The sequence below is a fragment of the Manacus vitellinus genome, unplaced genomic scaffold, assembly GCF_001715985.3.
Source record: "Manacus vitellinus isolate BGI_N305 unplaced genomic scaffold, ASM171598v3 scaffold_5_pilon, whole genome shotgun sequence".
NCBI classification, from domain to species: Eukaryota; Metazoa; Chordata; class Aves; order Passeriformes; family Pipridae; genus Manacus; species Manacus vitellinus.
This window is the reverse complement of record NW_021940682.1, coordinates 17,403,889-17,425,399: the sequence shown is the minus strand read 5'-3', so window position 1 is coordinate 17,425,399 and position 21,511 is coordinate 17,403,889. Positions and strand designations below refer to the sequence as shown.

Genomic DNA, 21,511 nt, shown 5'->3' with positions numbered 1-21,511 from the left:
GGCGTGGACCTGGTGGAAAGGCACTGAACAGGCAGGAAAAACATCTGAGACAAACCTGTCATGCCAGGCTCCGCTGGGACAAAAGCAATAACGTTCCATGTCTCCAAATACTGCGCAAAGGTGTGTGTGAGGAAAGGCTCGTTTTTTTGTGTGTTCGAAGTACAGCCCCCTTTTTTTTTTACCACTTGTAACTCAGGCTGAAATGTCTGTGCAGACTGTCCTCTGGCTTCTGCTGCAGGGAGGTGGGCAGTGGAAAACACATCACTGGGCTTTGTCAAGTGCTTTGCTGTTGCGGGAGTAATTTTGCTCAGTGGCTGTTCTGACAGGGGGAAAAAAAGGTTATTTCATACAACTTGAACTCCGCAGCCTGATACAATCATTAGAAATATTTGACCATGTTATAAATAACTTGTGATGCTAGCACAGCTTTGTGCAGGTGCCCCTCTGAAGCTCCTACCTTGGCAGCTGCTGTGAGCAGCCTCGCCTAACGTGGAGGCATCCATGATGGCAGTCACTGGCGGGGATGGTGGGCTGAAGAGACCATCCTTGCATTCTCTGCATGATGCTGCCACCTTCTACCTTGCAGGGATAAGGAAGGCTCAAGCCCTTTCCTCTCCCCACACCCGCCACCCCATGTGCTCCTTGGCACAGGCTCATTGCTTTAGCTGAGCAGGGTTGCATTCATGCTGTGATCCCATAGGACCTTGGTATGGATCCGGCATCACTCATTGCATGGAAAAACCTGTTTTGAAAGGGACCAGCACGTTTCAGGGCAGTCAGGAAAAAAGCCTTCTCCTCAGCAAAATAAGCCTCTGAACAGCTGCCAATTAGCTGCTGCAACAGCTTATGATGTCAGGTAGTGTTTGAAAGCCAGAGATTTATAATCCAAAGTCACATAAACTCTATGGCAAATCAAATCTGTGATGAAAAAAAAAGGCTGTAATAAAAAGATTCAACACAGGAAGTCTGATAAACTCTTAATTTTAGTTAGGATAATTATGTTATTTACATCTAGGTAGCACTGACAGTTCAAGGCTTTGATATACCCTAGTGTGATTTATGGGCAGCACAAAGGAGCTGGGTTGAGCTCATCATCCTCACTCCAGGAACATCCGCTCTCTGTGCAAAGCTCTGATGAGGGTGTGCTACCCCGATAGATGCAATTGTCCACAGGTGCCTCCTGTCAGAAGCACAACATCTTCATGGGCTGCTGCTCGGAGATGACCAGAGATTACTGAACACTAATGAAGATACTACCTTTGTAGACAACTCAAAGAGCTTGACAATGAGCCCATGGGAAAAAGCCTAAAACCATATACTGATCCCAGAAGAGACAAGTGGGAAAGGAGAAAGTAAATGAGGCTACCTCGTCTTACAGAAGCCGCTTTCGGTGCTTCAGGAGATGGTTGATCAACGGTGGCCTCAACTCCAGGGCCTCTGTCTTCACCCATAGCTCCATAGCTCCATTCTGCCGAAGCAACCTACAGCATCAAGTGAGGAAACAGCCACAAAGCAAGCAATGGCTGGGGCTATAACAGTGTTTTTTGGCCCAAATGCTGCAGCTGCTTGTGATTTTGAGGATTTGATGTGTCCCTTTCCCATGAATGCCACCCTGCCTGTCAGAGGTCTCCAGCTGTAAGCAGGATGAGCCATATTGGTGAGGTGGTGGAGGTGGTCACAATCTGGGACAGAAATGTTGCATGAGCACAGTGGTTGCAGAAACAATAAAATCAACTTTTGAGACAGATGTCATATGTAATATGGGAACAGAATAAGGATGGGCTCTGTTTCTCCATCAGCAGCAGTATCCCTGGGTGCCAGTCTCAGGTTTTAAAGGTAGGTCTCAGCTGAACCAAAAAAAGGAGGCTGTTGTTTGGTTTTATAAACAGCTGGTGACTGTGAAAAGAGGCCGATGCTCATGGGTGACACCAAGAGGCACAGGAACAAGGTCTGAGACATAGGTAAAAATCTTCTGAAGCAAATCTAGCATGGGTCTTTCTGAATTTTATCCACCTGGAAGTTGTGTCCAATAGACCCATTGGGATTCGCGCTTACCTCAACCCTTTCAAGAAGAACCCACATGAATAAAATGAAATCTGTTCTAAAATTACTAAAAAAGGGTGGAGTATCCCATTCTGCCTCCTACCTGGGAGCAACACCTTTTTGCCATCTTACTACCCCCCTGGAAAGGTACACAGTGGCAAAAAGAGACCCCCAAATATCTGCTGGGGAGCACAAGTTTGTGTTGCTCCTCACACAGGTCCCTTTAGGGAGCAGTTTATCTTGTTGGAAGGTTTCTGGGGAAACCAGAGGCTCAGGGGTGATCCTCACACAACTATTGTCTTTCTTTGTAGACTTTCATCTCTGAACGTTATGCAGATCAGTGATTTATGAGTTTAAATTTTTGGTCTCTGCTTAGCTAAGCGGGGAGATGGATAGCCACTCACTCTGCGTGGCCATGCGAGAGCCTTGGCACCTGCAGCAATCTCTCACTCCCAAAACTGAACGTGAGTGAAAGGGTTTTTTGACAAGCATAATGACTTACACTCTGAAACCATGCAAAACCGAACTCATGTTTTACAGAAAAGGCTGCAGCTCTGGGATGAATCTTGGCACACGCAAACCCTTCAAAAAATCCACAATACTGACATTTGGCAAGAGGTGCGAGGGGGGAGTATACAAAATATTCAAGCCCATGTTTTTCATTAAAAAATTATAACGTTTCATGTCTAAAAATCAAAATGAATCCTTTCAATGCATCCAATACAACTGCAATGAAAACACTGCTCCAACAGCACACCACTTCTCTCAGCGAGCGGGCAGGAGATGAATGCCCTTTTTGATCTGCGTTGAAAATGATGTCTTCTAGGACATGGGAGAGGAAGGGGAATAAAAAGGATACTAAGCAGGCTACATCTCAAGAGAAGAAAACCTCCTTTAATACCCTTCCCCAGCTCATAAGCATCCACTTGAGATCCAGTACAGGAAGATAAAGAGGAGATGAGAGGAAGAACAACACAACCAGAAGAAGAGGATGTTCTCAAAGGCACTGCCAGCATGCTGGCATCCAGAATCATCTGCCTGTGACAGCAGATCAACTCAAAACACCTACCTGATGCCCCATGGATGGAAAATCCTGATGCCCCAGGGTCATACTGCTTTGCAGTCCTATCTTGAGTTTTGATACCTATCGCGCTACTACGTCTGGTACCCTTCCAGAGGAAACTGCTCTGCCCTCTTCCTGGTTTATGCGTTGGAGCAGTGAGGCCAGGATTCACCTTTCATGCAAGGACCAAGAAATCGGGTGACTGAGCCATATTCACAGCAATATGGAAAGAAAAGGCAGCAAACAGGCAAACTCCAGGCTGCTGTAGTGGAGCAGGTAAATTCAGCAAGGCAGTAGGCAGTGGCATATCCCCACACTTGGCCTTGGTCTCTCTAGAATCAGCTGGTGCTAATTTCTAAGAGATCTTTAAATCACAACCTCAAATGGTTCCCCCCTCCCTCCTTATTGCAGCCAGGAGCATTGCTGTTTATGGCAGGATGCGAAAACCTGGTGAGCTGCTTCTTCTGTGTCCAATGGGGAGAGGCTGGAAAGCGGCTAAAAAAGGGAAAGGACAGGCCAGTGTCCTGTTGTTGTGAAGAAGTGCAGAGAGACAAAACAGAAATTTCAGCAACTTGTAGCTTGACTTGTGGGATGAGATGCAACATCAGCCCAGGTGAGCCCAAAATCATCCCACCAACCCCCTCCCTCAGGCTGTGGAGGACAGGCACCATTGGTACCTCAGGATCTCCATGGGAACCATATCAGAGAGAGGGGAAATGAAAGAGGAGAGCAGAGAACAGGCCAGAGTGAGCCGCGGGGAATGGGGAGAGGGTGGTGGTGTGGTGAGTGGCGTGCACCAAGGTGCCCCACAGTGAGCAATAACAGGCTTACTGCAAAGCCTGCTGCACTGGGGAAGGGAACAGAGCAATGTATGGAGTGTCTGGTGGGGGGAACGGCGCGTTTCCTCACAGCAGATTAGAGCTGGCAGTGATATTGGCAGAGTGAGCTTGTGAGGAAAAGTAAAAGCAGGCAAGAAGAGCTCACTCTTCCCACAGGTTTTGTGGGGAGAACAGGGTAAGCAAAGCAGGGAGACAAAGGATGCTTCTCCACACCCATCCTCCTCCTCCCCTCCAGCCCTCAGGGGAATCTTCATTAGGAAAATACCCTCAGCAGTGTCACCTCTTTCTCTGCAGCTGTGGCCTGGGGATCTCCAGGCAGTGATGGCTTTCGCCCAGACTGGGTCGAGCAATCTGGGGTGCCAATGCCCACTGAGCCCACCCGAAGCCTCCTGAGGGGTTCATCCCATCACTGGGTGGCAAAGCAGCTGCCATAGGGCAGAAGCATGGGAGTTCATGGTGGGCCAGGGAAAGGATCATCAGCGTGCTGGCCAAGCAACACCTCACAGGCATCAGCTCTGCACCTTGCAAGTGCCTCTCTGATGTCCCATGATGGCACCATGTTCCTGCTGTGCAAGTACAATGTGGGATCACTCCCATGCTGATAAGGGGAAGAGCTTGTGCTCTTCACAAAGGGTGGTCCCCACATTCCAGAACATCTCCTTGCCTGTCTGATGATGGGAGCAAGCACGATCAGTGACTTAGTCTTGGTCTCTGTCTCTGCCCATCTCTTCTTTGTCTTGGTCTCTGCCTCTGCCCATCTCTTCTTTATCTTCCTACTCATTCTTGGCTGTTCCTTTTTAGCTCGAGGAATGAAACTCAAGGCAGAGTCAGTCAGGGAAGTGGTGTTGTTGCCATCCTCTGCCCTGATGCCTTTGGAGAAGGTAGTTTTCCAGTAACAGGGTAGATCTTCTCAGGTGCTTACTCCCCTCCTGGATGCTCAGCCCTCTGCCTGAGAGAGCTTTTCTGCACCTCACACTGCCAGTGCTGCTTGGCTCATTTTCACATCAGCTCTGCCGAGCATTTTGTGGCCCCAGACTACTTGGGGATGCCATTAACTTCTTCATTAGGCTGATGGCTGCTGGCCCCTTTGCTTGCCTGCACACAGACAGCTCCTCCCTTGAAAGTGTGTTTTCTTATGTGTGGGTTGGGTTTCACCATCACACCTGACCACACAGCAGTGGGAGCAGCTCCTGGGGCTCCCCTGCAAGGGGTATTTGCACAGGGCCACCCAAAACAATTGCAAAGCTTCCTCATTCAAGCCTAAACATCTGCATCTCCACATCTGAAACTCCCTCCCTATCTGTCTGAAGCAGGAGACGTGATCATGAAGTTCACTCCATGGTGTGTCGCTACAAGCCTGGAAAACTGGTTGAGGCTTCAGCCATTTCTCTCAGCCATCAGACACTTTTCAACCAGCAGACTCCCGACAGCCTGACATTTTTTAATGCATGGTCTGTGGTGCGATTTTGACAGGGAAAGTCCCGTTTGTCCCTTCCTACTTCCATGCAGCCCAACGTGCTGCGCCATCTCGGTGTCACATCATCCCCATTCTGGCATTTTAATGCAAGACCATGGAGGGATTTGGTGCATGAGGCACAGCCGATGCCACACAGCACCTGGAGCTCATTGTTTTCTTTGCAAAAGGCAGAGAAAGAAGGCACTGCCTGGTCTGCTCTGTTCTGGCTGCTCTCTGCCAGGGCCTGCTCAGGATGCAGCTCACCTCGGTTGACAAACTTGCAGAAAGAATCAGAAATGTCAAAATTGCATTCTGCTTCACAGTGGGTCTACCAGTGATTTGTTTTTCTCTAAGCTGGGCAGCTGCAGGATATGCTGCTCTCTGCAGTTTCAACTGTCATTTTCTCCTGATTTTATTTTTGGGTCCACAGTTCAGATGCATTCTCCATTTTTAGGACGGGCAAACAGCACCGACAGTGTCTTTTCTCTCCTGCACACCTACTTCCCCCCCAGGATACTTAGAAATGTGCCTTCTTCCTCCTTCCTCCCCAAAAAGCTCTCCATATATTGCAAAAAGGGGCAGCTGCAGTTAAAAATTACTGTTGCTTTAGGAAAAAAGGCAGTGGGAATGCATGGCCTTTCTTCCTTCCACCACCACCATGCCTAGCAGAGATGGAGGCCAAACAGTAAAAGTCAGGACAGAGCAATGCCAGCCTGGGTGAGCAATCATGCCCTGGGGAAATGGGGCACTTTGTGCCTTTGGATAAAACAGATCCCTCGGATACAAGAGATCCCTCATACCTTCACCTGGCACTGCCTGTGCTGTAGTGCTGCTCTCTAAGGTTACTGAAGCTTTTCCTCCTCCCTCCAAACACAACCCTTAATGCGCTACAGAAGACGGGGCTGCCGGCAGCCCAATGTTGGAGCAGCTGTGGATGGCAACAGGGGAAGTGGCAGCAGGGCCACTGCAATGGGCAGCAGCTGAAAAAGGATTTTCTTTCCTGGGTCTGTAAGCAATTGGTGCTTTACACTCCATATTTTTCTATTTGGGAAAATCAGGTTTGGGAAAGACACTACAAAAGCAATCTGAAATCAAGTTTACCAGTCAGGGCTTTACACACTGCAGCAGAGCAGAGGTTCGAAGGGTGTGTGGGGAGAGTGCCTGTAGCCAGCCATTTGGAGGGATCCATTAAAAAAAAAAAAGGCAATAAAAAATACCAACCCCCCCTGTCTTTTTGCAGGCACAGCCTCAAGCAAATGCACATGAAGCCACTAAGAAGAGGGAAATGCCTGATGTGTCTGAAATGCCTGATGTGTCTGTCCCCAGCCAAAAAAATATGCTCAGGGCACTATGCAGAGACTTAAGAGGGACAAATCAGAATGACATAGCTGGACCCAAAACAAAGTTCTCAAGGATATAAATTCCCCAATCAGCGAGCATCTGGGTTCCAGGTCCTGAAAAACCAAATACTGCAAACAAAATGGACAATCAAAACCAGACACATCTGTCATTTCACTCATCTGGACAGGACATTAAATAGGAGTTCAAATTTCAGGGAATGGCATTTAACCTGGATACCCTGCTGCCTGGATGAATACTTTGACTACTGTTGAGATCATCTGTTCCATTCCTTCTCTTCTGTTCCATTCCTGCCTCCATCACCAAAACTAACTGGCAAACTTGGGATGGACTTTCTACCAAGAATTCTTGTAAATAAACTGTCTATAAACTCTCCTGATCCTACTTGCTCCTCTTTTCTTCTTCAGGGTGGAAAACAGTGAACCATCTCATTTCAGAGCACTGATACCAGCTGACAAAATAATCCTGGCATTTACTTGCTGCAGATTAAAGCAAGCCCCAGCAATTACTGAAAAACCTGTGAGTTTTGGCTCTGTCAATGACCATCTTTATCCCCTATCGCTACAGTACACTAATGTTTAGTATCAGCTATCAAATTTTCCATCCTCAATAACTAGCAAAAGTGTTGATCCAAAGGTGGCATCATGAACAGCCAAGGAAAGAAATCTACCATGTCTACTACTGCTGGCACAAAGGGACACAGCCTGTTGTAGCTGGAAGAATTTCTTGGACCTTGTTTGAGATCCCAGCTCTGCTGAGGCTTCTGACATAAAGGCCAAAATTTGATGCTGTGAGCAGGATACCAGGCCATTTGGTAGAAGACACACCAAACAGAACATCATATAGTTTTCAGAGGAACAATTTTGGGCCAGTTTGTCTTGAACTAGGAAAAATACCAGTAGAAAGCCAACCACAAATTAGTTTGTACATACACTGCATACTTTTAGCTTTCCAGCCAATCTAGCACATGAAGTTTCTATTTATTTTCACCTGACACATGAAAGTGCTTTATGAACACTGACAGAAAGTAACAGTCAGTGTTCCCCAGGGTTAAACCACTGGAACTGGGAAGTTGGAGAAAATTTCCTCAGCAGGGGAGCTTCTGCAAGGGCAGAAGCAAGAGAGTACTTTCTAATGATGACACAACCCCTAATTGTATAGATCATCATTTCAACTCAGCTGTAAGAAAGCATGTCCACATGAAATGCTGTTGCACAAATTACTCTTAGCCAGGCCAAGTCCTGCACCCATCGCACTACACGGTGGAGTTCAACGCTGACCTCGGTGAGCCACAGGTGTGCTTCTCAGTTGTGTGGGAGTAGGATCAAACTCAGTCAAAAGCCTGGCGTAGCAACAAGAAGCACTGCCCAGCTAAATAAAGAATTAAGCCTAGCTTAAGTCCCTGGTCTGCAGATAATTCCCCTCCCTCATGCTCCAACTGCCCACTCCTGAACACAAGACAAAAAACTTTGACAGGAAGCTCCAGCAAGATTTTATTCAGTGGTGTACAACAAAGAAATTAGGATTGAAAGAAGAATCGTATACATTACTGACTTTCCACGTTGCTAAAACAAACCCACAGTGACAAGAACAACTGAGTCTGATGACATAATGAGAAGCGTGGTGACCATCTCTCTAGTGCCCATACCTGCAAATAGATAATATATTAATGACTTTTTAAAAATTACAATTCATGGTAGTGCTGATTTGGGTGGATTTATTTTCATTCTGCCACAATGTAATTAACATGTAAATGGGATGAAGGTGAAATGCTATGTTGGGAAATCTTAGGAAGTTCTCTACATTTCACTTCCCCTAAAAGTCTATCCAGACATCACTTAGAAGAGAGCCTGAGCAATCCACAATACCATGTGCAAGAGATCCTCAGTATCATCATCTTTTGCCCTGAATCCCAGTTCAAATATGTCCTGCATGAAAACAAGGTCAAAGCTTGTCATAGCCCTGGAAGTAACACTGAGCAGGCATCAGAAGATATTAATTCATGTCTCCATTTCTCATCACGCTGCCCATGCAATATTAAGTCACTAGCCAGGCACCGTGGACTTAATTTTCATTGTGTGTTCACTAAAACATCTTAGTATCAGAACTATGGTACTTGAGTTGTCATGTTAATGATGATTTGAGCAACTGACTGTGAACCAGATCCCAAAGACAATCCTCAATACTTTTATCTTTTTTGCTTTGTTTCCATCTGGACTCTGATTAGAATTAATGTAATTTTTTAATAAAGGAGGTGGGGAGAGGGACAATCCACAGTCAAGAAAAGATTAATGGATAAATTGTGCAGAACAAAGCGAGTGTCAGGCAAACTTCCTAACTATCCTCAATACCTCTCAAAATACAGTTACCCCTCAAAAATCTATCAATTGATCTCCTGTTACTATTCTAACAACAGACCTTTGAAAAATACAAACCAAAAACAATACAGAAATTATGACTAAATGGGCCTGAGCTGCAGCAATGGTTACATGGACACTTGATTTCCAGATGCTAGGAAATCAGCTATATCAATCTCTGAGGCTCTGAGTTATAAACGAAATCACCAAGATAACAGAGGGGCCCAGTAAGATGTCTGGCACCTCAGCAGAAACACTTTGGAACCCAAGCAGCTGAATTCAGGTAATTCTCTAAACCTAAATTGCTCAAACGGCAGTATAGCATTCCCCTGAGGCTCCACTTTTAGTGAATTCCATTTCTCTTCTGCTCTCCATCCTTTAGAGGGAATGTCAATAGAAATCACTATTTTTTAACAGCTCCCACTTACCCCACAGCTGTTTGGACTTCCTTCAGAGCTCATTTAGCACCAGGAGGCTAAGGAAAGGTCCCTATACAGCAAGATAGAGGAAAAAGCCTCTCCCGACAGCAACTATGCCCTCAGCCCCACAAATCTTACACTGATCATTTATATTAACAGAAGGACAATTGGATTTTTCATCTTGACATCTGTGCAGGATACCTACTTTTGGAACTCCCATTCCCTGTTGTCCAGCGGACATACTTGGCGAGTTTTGAGCCAGCGAGAGATGCAGTGGAAGTGGAAAGCGTGCTGGAAGACAAAGTTCAGATCACATCATTTCAGAACACACGAAGATATCTCAGTGTGAAAGTTACCACGGCAAATAGAGAGTAGCAAGTGTTTGCAGGCAAAAGTGGGAAGGACTGATCAGCCAATTCGCTGGTAAACACCAAGGAACTGATCCACATTTTCAGAGAGGGGAGAAATATTCGTAAAATGGCAGCAGGGAGCCTGTTCCACAGTGCACGCAGTGGCAACTGACTGACTTCTGATGAAGGAGAGAGCACAGAGTTTAGCAGCTGCTAAAATTGGGAGAGCAGATGCTGGTAAGAAGCATAATCAGAAAGAAAAGAGAGGATTTCAGAGTGAGTAGCAGGGATGATATGAATGTATACATGCTGAAGGAAGCTTTCTGTCAGTTTTCAGGAGAAACCAGAGCCTGAATAAAAAGGAATTTGAAAAATTAGAAAGAAGAAAACCAACTCTGTGTTTAATAAGGACACCCTTTTCAATACTCCATACAGTTACTTAAAACCAAGGTTCCACTTGTGGTAACTCTTGCACACAACAATATAATTTGGACACTAGAATATTCTGACATGGTTAAAAATTTTGCTCTTGTCCTCCGCAACCAGAATTGCAACATTTATAATCTTGTTCCAGCATTATCACGCTGTAACTCGATCCCACAGCTTAGTGAGGATTGAACAGAGGAAGTTATTTCATTATGGAAAATGTTATCTTCCAACTCAGGCCAAGGCTAGCTAAGAGATATTCAAGTTTGGAGTTCACGTGCTGGTGGGACCATGTACAAAGGAGCATATATGGCAACACACTGGAAGAGCTGGAGACAAACCATTAGTATCAACTAGATTTTCCTCCAAAACTGGAAGCAAATCATGTAGTTACCTCACACTGACTCCTTGAATCAGCCTGCATGAAGACCAATCAAGCATGCTGACATCCAATTAATCCTTTTACCAGGGGAAAAAAAAAAAAAAAGGCATAGCTCCTTGGCAAACCTTGATCAGAAAAATTATGCTCAGAATGAAAGATCTATTATTCTTAAAAAAAAAAAAAAGTAAAGGTCTATCTTCCTCCCTTCATTTCTGTGTCTTCCTTATTACATCTCTCCAACTTTCATTTTATTTTCTTCTCTCTCTCCTTTCTAAATTCTACTAAACATATGGAGTTTGAAGTTCTTATTTGTGGTGGATTATGTGAGACCTTTCATAGAACTCATTCTGTCCTGAGTCTTCAGAAAAGGGGGATAGCATCACCACACATGAGCTCAGTAATAAAACAGTTTTCCTTACATTGCAGACGCCCCATGCAACTGTGCACTCTTCAGAGGTAGCCGATGCTTGGTTTGCTTGACATTCTATGCCTGTGAAAACAAAGATTAAACAGATATACACAGGAGTAGAAGATGTGCATGCAACACCAACTGATAGATTTCTTCCTATTAGCAAGTAAGGGCAGGGGGAGATTTATTACATCAGAAAGGGCCAAGAGCTGTGGTTTAATGTGTACTGTTTTTCCAAAAGTACCAGACCAAAATATATTTAGTTGTGATTTCCTTCTTCCTCTACTTTTTTAGTATTCCGAAGTTCCAGAGGGCAAGAGTACATAGTTCATCTGCTGGCAACATGGCTCCTTCCCAAATTTCAGGGATAAATATTTTTAATTTTTTCCTCCTGTATTTTAAGAGATATCTTTTCATGATCAGTTGAAGCTACATAAATTTCTTACCCAGGTTTCTCTCTATATAAATTCACTGTCTTGTCAGACATTATGTACTCTATTTATAATTTACTTTGCTCATGTAATCTGGAGCTTGCCTGTCTTTATTCTGCAGTCTTGTGATAGGTAAGTACACCCCAAAAGCACACAATAGTTTAAAAATTTATGGTTTATACTTTTTATACCTTGGAGCTAAGTACCCAGGATCACCCTCACAAAAACCCCCAACTATTTATGGGTTTGGGTTATGTTTTGGGCTTCTGTGTCAGGTGGTGTGGATGAAGGAGACAAGAGAGAGTAAGGCAAGAAGGAAGAACAGCAGTGAGAAAATAAATCCTGCAATGTGGTTCTCCATTCTAGAGCCTGAACAATTCACTTTGCTCCACCTCAAGAAGAAACTTCGGAAGAAAAAAGGATATTTCCAACTCCTCCACCGTCAGCAGCACAAACTTATGAGACCAACATTTTACTTCCTGCTAAAGGACGCTTTCTTTAAGAGTCAAGCCCTAATGATTTAAAAAGACATGCTGATAAACAATCAGCTTAGAACTCAACACACAGGCTTGCTGCTTTCTTGTTTTGCAGATCATTTTTTTCCCCTGGCAAAGACAATGTCTGAATGAGCTCTAATTCTATGTTCACTGTGAGCTTGAATATGCTCAGATTCAAAAACTTTCAAACCCCACAGGTTTGGCTCAGAAAATGTGATCTCTATTTGCTCTGTCCTATTCATCCCTTTATTTGTTTTTTCATGCTTTTTCAGGTGTGGGGAGGAACAAAATAAAAGAAAGACCCATTTTTTCTGAGATATGAGAGAGGTCAGTTAACCTTAGTCGTGAGGAACTACTCAAAACAAAAACTGACATCTAAGGAAACTCAGTAACAGCAGCTATTCTGCAAGATTTGAAAGAAAGTGTATTTATTGTGGTTTACATCAATGTGATATACCACAGCAGAAATCCAAAGCTCAATCCCTTACTTGCCTATAGAGGAGAACAAAATCCAGTACATCTGAAATGTTTGATGTCTTAATTCCTGAAGCTCTCAATACAAAGAGCAATAAAACTAAAACTGATTAAGAAAATGGAAGATGCTCAAGACCCTTGAAGAACTTCAATTACCTTTGCACAAGATTTTACACCTGAGATTGATGCAACAATTTTACTGTTACTGCAGTATAGACTCATGATCATGGGGTGTATTATATTAAGTTTTGAACACCTGGCATGAGTCTGTAAAGTAACTGAATAGTGAGGAATAGTAGAAAATGGTGAGGAGTAGTAGAAAAAAGTGAGAGCATTCATCTGAAGGAGAAAAGTCAACGGATAAGCAAAGTTTAGCTCAGGAAGTCTCTGCTGAAAGCAAGGAAAATGCTCCAGCACACAAGAAACACTTATTTTGTTTCTTTTCTTTTCCTGCTGAAAACAAAACATTGGGCATATTAGATATGAAGTCCATTTTTATGCCATTTTGTCTTTTTTTTTTTCCCCTCTCTATGTGGCCCTAACCTGGGAGCTGGATGCTTTGGAATACAATTATAAATTTTTGTTTCTGGTTTTAAAGGACTCTGCATTTTGACTGGGAGTGAGAGGGAAGAAAGGTGATTTAGGAAAGGAAGAAAAGCATCACTGAAATTCATTTTAGTCTTACTCAAACATTCTCTGACAAGCAAGTACAGTCTAAAGCATTACAGTACTAAAAGCTTAAGAGGACAGATGAGCTTCCATGGAAATAGCTGAGGAGAAGTCCTCCAGTGCTGATGTAAGGTCCTTTCCAACAAGACACCCAGATTTAACTCCCTCATCAAACAGGCTGGAGACCACTGCTGGCACTGCTACCTTTGGCTGCCAAAAAAGGGCTTTCTGAAAGCTGAACCACTTTTTGGTCTCCTACCTGCTTCATTTCAGAAAAGGACAATATATCAACAAAGAAATAAAACACATGAACAGTATCTGTCAGAGAATGAAAGCTGATGATTCTGAAAGAGAAGCTATTTACCATCTGCTGATCCAAGAGAAGCAGTAAGAGTCAGACAGTAACAGGTAATGGAGGAATACTGAACAACTCTTCTGTTGCCTTGCTTTTGACAGAGTGTCTGGAGGTGAGGGCAGAAAGATACAGCCAAAACCTGAAATACCTGTAAATAATTGTGAAAGATGCAAGGGAGGCATTTCAACTCAGGGAGTTACGGAAATACATCTTATATAACGGCAGCTTCTGAATCCTGGCATCATAACTGTCCCACTTTCTATACATTTTCTATTGCAGAAATCTTCTGTATCTCAGGATTTAAGTAGCCATAACAGGAGGTAACAGAAGTAAAGTACATTGCTTTTGTTTGCAGCTACAAAACCAGCCCACTGCACTGGTAAATTTGATAAGAGCTCTTCAAATCTGTTTCTGCTTAAGCAAGGGTAACCACTGTATGCTTTCCCTTTTTTTATTCATGTTGCCTCCTAAAACTGTCAAGAAGGGATCAAGTTATTGGGAAGAAGAGAAATAAATAAATACACACAGTTTGGCTAACACAACACTCAGAAAATAGACAGAAAAACCAAATAACCAGGCTAATAAACTTAACTACACTTATTACTTGTCCTACGAGGAGCAGCTGTCCTGGTATCCAGCGATAAGACGCATGGGAATGGTGCAAAGCTGTACTGGGGGAGGTTTAGTCTGGATATTACAAAGCAATAGAAGGCAGGCCAACACTGGAAGAGGCTTCCTAGACAGGTGGTCAATGCCCCAAGCCTGTCAGTCTTTAAGAGGCCCTTATTAACACACTTTAACTTTTGGTCAGCCCTGAAGCAGCCAGGAAGTTGGAAGAGATGATTGCTGTAGGTCCTTCCAACTGACATAGCCTATTCTGGCCTAGTCTAGTACCCCAGAATGCTGAATGAGCTCTTCAATTTACTTTTTCAAACTTAAGAATTTCCCCCTTGCAGTTCCCTGCAGTTACTTAGAAATGATCTGCAGATTTTACTAAATACTTATTGTAAGCTCCCCTATATCACATCATCATCTGATTCCTTCTACTTACAATATGACTCTCAGTATTTGCTATTAGTATCACACTCCCAAAATACATGTACACAGCTATCATCTTCCACTCCTACTTATGACTTAGCAACTACAAATACTTAGTTCCATTCTTTTACTCTTCTCATAAATCCAAAAATATTCAATCTATTAAGCATTCCGAGATTCTTTGGATTCTATGCAAAGTAACTATTTTGTGAGGCTGGAATATCAAACATGGTACTTTGCATCTCACTGTCAAAGCAAGGGCACAGTATTTTGATGGCACATTTTCTGCAGTTCAAAACTATGCCAATCACCTTACAATATTACATTCCATATTTTAAGACCTGAAGATAATCCAATATACTAAATGCAATGTTTAGGCAACACTCCTCAATTTACCATGCTGCAATAACAGCACCAGAGAGCAAGCCTTTGAACAAAGGCTAAAGTAAGGTCTAAACAGGACCTGGGTCTTTCCAGAGAAGAATGAAACCAAAACACTGAAAATCTACTCATTCCTTCTGTACATTGAATACAAAACAGAGGGCAGAGGGAATTCTTCAGCCACACTATTACCCAGTCATAAGGCACATGCACAAGGAGAACTGCAGGATACCTTAACACTGATGCCTGACTTAATAATGTTAACAAACTTCCATTACCATGGCTGGCATTACTTATCACTCTTTTAATGTTTTCCCACTCAAGGTTCCCCTTCGTCGCTAGGAGTGGGAGACATTTGTATCCTGCATTTTCTCAAATCAAATCTTGTGTTGTTCTTCCCTTCACATTCTATTAATTTTTCCTCAATTTGCCATCACTTCACATCTTATGTTTGAAAATCTAATTAAAGGGTTGTTTAACAACATTAATGATCTGTAACAAGGAAGTAAGTAAATCCAGAGCCAACACTGATCTCGGAATACCAATTTAGATATCCCTTCTACTCTGTATACTGTCAATTTTGGTCTGTCATTTGCAGTCCAGGCTTTTCATAACTCTGCTCATACACAAATTAATAACAAGTAATGCTTGAGCAACTCAGAAAAGAAAAAAAAATACCTATGCCCTTTTCCTTTACTGTTTTTCCTAACCTACCTATATACTCTCAATCCCCACCCACATTTTGGTAGGACTTTTTGAATTGTTTTGTTTTTAAGAACCAACAAACAAAATTCATCACTGGTAAATAGCATCTGTCCATTCTTCTTTCAGCTCCTCCACACCTCTCCTTCATCCCCATATGTCCTATTTGCTATTTATAAAAAAATTAGCAAACACATGAGACTGTATTTGGTCTGTCATGGAAAGCACTATCAATTTTGAGGTAGATTTATAGAATGAAACAGCAGCATCTACTACCTTACAATGCATCCCATTTATGGTGAGTAATTACCTTGATTTAAAGGATTCTATATACTTATTCTATATATTTGTAACTTCTATAAATGTAACTTACATTCTAACAAATCTTTGAAATTCCATTTGCCTGCCAGCAACATGCTTTCCTCTCTAATATATTATAAACCTGAGAGATTAAGTAGTAGCCCAGTGTCCACCTCCTTTTGAAACTAATTTCCAAGATGATACTGGTTAAAGGCACTTGAAGAGGAAATCTTTATATCAAAGGATCTCAGTATATTTCATAATCCCTGTTCCTTTTAATGTTATCATTCCCTTTAACTAAGAATAAACTGAGGCATGGATAGGCAGTAGCTGGCTCAAAATATAAACATATCTGTCCCAAAGAAGAGAACTGAACTTGCTTAACCCATTTTCAGACCAGTGTTTTCTCTTTATAAAAAAACCCCCAAACCCCAAAAAAACCCAACAAAATTTCAGAAAGTAGTTTTGTAATTATTATTTAAATACGATGTATTTAAATACATTGTGCATCTCCCACCAGCTGTTACTATAAACTTGAAGTCTCATTTTTGTGATATATTTCATTTTCACACAGGTTTATTGACAGTAAGTTACCATTGGATGTAGTTCCAAGGCCAACAACATAAAAACAAAGTGCAACAAAATACTGTGATGGGATCATGACAGGCCATCCCCAGGCACTGCAGTTGTACCTGGGCTTGTTTTGGGGGGTTCCACTATCCCCATATCTTAGTAATATAAGAAAATTTCTGTCTGGGGTTTATTAAAAGGTCTTCTGTCCCTCATGACTGAAACAAGATGGTGCCAACAGTATCTTGTCAGTTTTGACGGAAAAAAAGGGTTTATTCTCATAACCAATACTTAAAAGTACTGAAATCAGTGACTTCATGCATTCACACCTATTTCGTGATAGAAATGAACCATCCAGATTATTGGGGGGAAGAAAAAAAATAAAATCAAACCAATAGTAGCAATGCATTGTTTTTTATTTTGGGATTTGATTACTCTCCTTTGTAAATGAACAATTAATTCTTTAGGTGGCTACAAAATTCCCCCTACTATAACACACACTGACTTAGACAAGGTAAGTTTTGTAGAATGATGAGTCAGATTGATTTGCTGGTCCATGCCTTTCCTGGCCAGACACAGAGAGTGTTACAAGGCTTCATGAGTAGCATCAAAAAGTTGATACTCATAGCAACATCCCCAACTCCAAAATGTAATACCTCTCTTTGTGAGCAATGTCTGTTGACCCTGAATAATTTCAATTCCTCATGGCTCTTTACTAGTACTTCTTTTTCTCTTTTTTGCATCCAAAATACACTCAGCAACATCATCTTGTCTGTTGATGTGGCATCAAGTGATTCTACTCTTTACAAAAAAAACGGGAGGGGAAAAGCAGTATGGGGACAGAAGTCACAACTGTAGATTATAGGACTTCAGTGTTACATAAAATAGAGCTCAGTAGAAGACTTAGTTCCTAACTGAAAGCTCTATTTGCGGAATTATATCCTCGACTGGGGAAATTTCAGCTGTTGAACACAAGTTCAAACTGTCAGCTGTGTTCCCAACCATTTACTTACATAGATCCATAATGTGGTTTCTGCAAATGGCACAGTTATCAACCACAATGTCCCATGCCCACAGAGCTACGGCGTTCCACTAGAGAGAGGGGGAAAAAAAGAAAAACAGTTTTGATTCAATTTACAGTACACAGAAATCCTTGTTATTCTTCAAGAGCCCATGTATGTTTTTAAATAGAAAAGTAGGATATTAAGAAAAAAATAAATGCAGAAGTCCAGAGTAACTCTTCATCATGAGTTCAGGTTACATTCCTCTGACAAACCTCCCAGACCCAATGTCTCCTTCCCACTTCAGAAATGAGATAACTCTCACAGTTTCTCCTTTTTTATTTTTTTTATTTTTTTTTGAAACAAATGCAAATGTCTGGATTTCTACTCAAGATCCAAAGGCAAGGATGTAGCTCGTGCCAAATCCACGATTCTGATGGAAGGGACAGTCCCTTGGAGAAAGGCCAATTCAGATGCCATTTTATTAAGAGGAATTCCCACTATTTGCAGCAGTTCTTCTAGTAATCATTCCCCAGAGCAGTTGGGGTCAAGAACTAAATCTCTAACACTACTCTTTGCAGACTGCTGAACAATCTTCCCTACAAAAGGTTAATAAGCAATGATCTATCAGCAAGGCTGGATATAAAAATTTAAAAGTACTACCAAATTAACCTTTCAAAGACTTTGTTTATATATATATATATATATATGAAAAGTAGTATCACTGTCCCATGCTACTTCACGGGAAGAGTTTGAGGACTTTAAGACACACTATGTAGAAAAACATAGTGCCTTTTTATTCCTCCCCACAAAATCCATAATCAGGCCTTTTGTAAATTCTTTAAATAAATGGACTTGCCTTCAATATTCAAAGCAATCCAAGATAATCGTACTGGTAATCAGGATAATCGTCATTTACTACTTAAATAGTCTAGATTTTTTTCCTCTATAATTTTTTTTAGTATATGTACTATAGTAAATCTTCTCTACTGTGTTCCATTTCCATCTCAATGTTTTCATTGCTTTCCCTCAGTTTGGGACTCTGAAGGAGGAATGCAGATTGCCAAGTACTGATAAGCAATACCGACTTCGATAAGCACTTCAAATTTTCATTAGTGCCAATGTAAAAAGTATTCACACTAGTACTAGATCGTTTAGGGCATGCATCACTAGTCATCTCATTTTTTCACCCCATCTTCCAACTTCAAGTCTAGCTGGCCTTCTGGCTGAGGTATTCACGTCTATTGGACTTCATCCACACCTAAAGGCAGCTGAGATAAAAGTTCTCTGCACCCTTATTTCTCGCACACACTCAGGTATTTAATCTCTTGTCCCATTGTGATCTGCTCTGATGACCCACAGACCTGTACTGAGCCACATATGTAACAAAGGCCTTGGTACCTTGCTGGGGAGGAGGAATGCCACTGACACATACACGGTGCCACTTCCTGCTCCTCACATGTGCTATTATATCTGTCCTTATTTCCAAAGGGCAAACACCTCTTCCTGCACAGATCTGCAGCCATGCACAGATCTGGGGCTTCCATCATCACTGATGGCAGCTGCATTGCAAACAAACTCATCTACAAGTGGGAACCCCTGGAAACGTTTACTGATATCCAATTCAGGGGTCACTTTTCCTCAAATCATACCTTAACACAAGCCCACACAGCCTCCCCCTACTTCTCTATGCCTTCGTGAGCAGGCTCGGACTATTACCACGATCCAGCTGACAAACTGGTGGCACTGGACAAAGAGCAGTATTATGGTTGCTCTCAGCGAGCAGGCAAAGCCAGGGTGACAGGAGAGCATTTTCTGACTACACACGCGTTGTTACGGCTCGATTTAGAGACGATGGAGGAGAAAAAAGTTAGCAACAGCCATTTACATTTTACACAGCACATGGGACAACTCAGGTGGCTGGGCCACAGCGGCCGGGGCTGACGGGGAGGCGGCAGTACTCCACCCCTGCTGCCCGTCCCGAAATGCCCAGAGGGTCCGGGCATGGAGCAGCCGAGGCCCGTCGGGGCGGCTGCGCCCGAAAGGAGCGAGCGGCGGAGCCCCCGAGGGGCAGCCCCCGAACGGCGCGGCCCCCTCAGCGCCCCCCGCTCCCGCCGGCCGCGCCCGCTGATTGGCCAGCGCCCGCTGCACGTGCGCCGGCCCGCCTCAGCCATTGGCCCGGACGCACGCCAGGGCTCCCCGCGCCCCGCCCCCCCTCCCGCCGCGCCGGTGCGGAACCGGGCGCCCGGCTCCGTGATGGGAGCGGGTAGCCGCCCCCTCCTCCGTCCCGCCGCCGCCACGAGCCGACCCCGGCCCCTCCCCGTCCCTCCGGGAGCAGCCGGAGCAGCGCGCCGGCGGGCCTCACTTTCTTCACTTCGAAGCGCTTCTTGCCGGCGCCGCTGTTGGTGCCGCTGGGGTGTCCACATCCATCGCGCGCCGCATTTTGGGTGCGTGAGTCGGCTCACGCGTGCGCAGCAGGGCGGGGCTGGGGGTGCGGAAGAACGGGTGGGGTGGGAGGGGCGGCCCGGAGCCCCGCCCCCGCCGTCACCCCCTCGCCGGCAGTGCGGGGCGGGAGCGCGGTCACGTGGGTGCAGTCACGTGAGCGCCTCGTCAAGCGCGGTCAGGGCGGGGCCGCGCGCAGTTACGTCATCATTGCAGTGCCTGTGGGTGTCTGAGGCTTCGTACGGCAGCTCTGTGAAATCCCTTGGGATTTGCTTCCCTGCCCTCCTCCTTCGGCCCTTAGTAAAACTTATGGCTTGTCTTCGCCCGCCCTAATCGACCCCTGGCGAGTGCGGGACGAGGTGGGTCCGGCGGGGTTCCTGCTGTGGTCCTTTTGTTCTCCTGCACTCCAGAGGTTTTTTTAAACGGAACATGGAATTACCGGAGACAGAACGCGCAGCGTCCAGGCTGCACTTACGGCGCGCGATTTTGGGCTAACAATAGTTACAATTAACACAGGTTCACTGGTGCTGCCAGAGCTGCCCAAGCCCTGCCTGTTCTGTTGCAAAGATGGAGAACACGGGCCCGGGAGCTGGTACTGGGAGCTTCCTCCGTCAGTACAGCTCCAAGTACGTTCCCGAGAAGGTCAGGGGTAGTAGTCCACAAGATACAGAAACTGAGGGGAATACACTCCCCAGAAGGACAATGCAGGTCCTGAAGTGTCACCCAGCTTTGCAGGTCCCTGTGGATGTGCGATGTCTCTGGAGAGTCAACGCCTTCAAATCCATTTGTACACTGTGTCACTCCATGAATGCGGGAAGCAGGAGGTTGTAGAAGCACAAAAAGAGCATTCTCTTGCACATATACAGACAAGCCATATCTGTACTGTACCTGTCGTAAGCACTTGGGCCAAACAGCACCATCCTGGTCTGGCTCCATCCTATCTGTCTTGCTGTATGCATACAGCTTTTACCTGAGATCCAGTGCTTGCTGGGATGGGTGTCTTGCAGTCTCCAAATAAACCTTAACCTAAAGAAGGACCTGGGGTTAGAACGAGATGATGCTGCCATTGGATGCGTTGGAATAATTTTCATATTTGGATCGGGACTCATATTTGAAAGACATGTAACACTTGTGCCTTAAGTCCATACCTAAATATTTGCAGGGTCAGGCTGAGCGTGAAAGTTACCTACACAATAAAGGTAAGTTTGAAGAAGAAAAATGCCCTCCCTCATTTACACACCCTTTAACACCTCTAGTTATCTACACAGGAAGCTTCCATTTCACTGAACCCCCCCTTTCCCTGGATGCTGCTCGGTTACGGGGTGGCTCGTGTTGCTCACAATAACATGAAGCTGCACAGAATTCAGGTTTCTGTCCTGTTGCTCTGTGTTCAGGACTATTGCAAAGGAATATTTTGAAAATAGGAAGTGGGTGCTTGAGAAAAATTATTTTCTACCTTCAAAAAAATAGCTCTTTTCAAAGCAAAATTTGCAAGATTTCTTATTAATAGAAATATCAGTTCTACCCCTAAATGTGTATGGTAATGTC

The 21,511-nt window shown here is 44.0% G+C and overlaps 1 protein-coding gene across 1 annotated transcript; it reads right to left on the bottom strand.

Annotated features, from left to right (window-relative positions):
* Window positions 1-8,228: 8,228 nt before the first annotated feature.
* On the bottom strand, window positions 8,229-19,963 carry RBX1 (ring-box 1). Its single transcript, XM_029963641.1, is given in 6 exon segments — window positions 8,229-8,408; window positions 9,742-9,827; window positions 11,114-11,184; window positions 17,534-17,612; window positions 19,887-19,933; window positions 19,936-19,963. Coding segments are annotated over 6 exon segments (324 nt in total). The 3' UTR covers window positions 8,229-8,395.
* Between the last annotated feature and the right edge of the window lie 1,548 nt (window positions 19,964-21,511).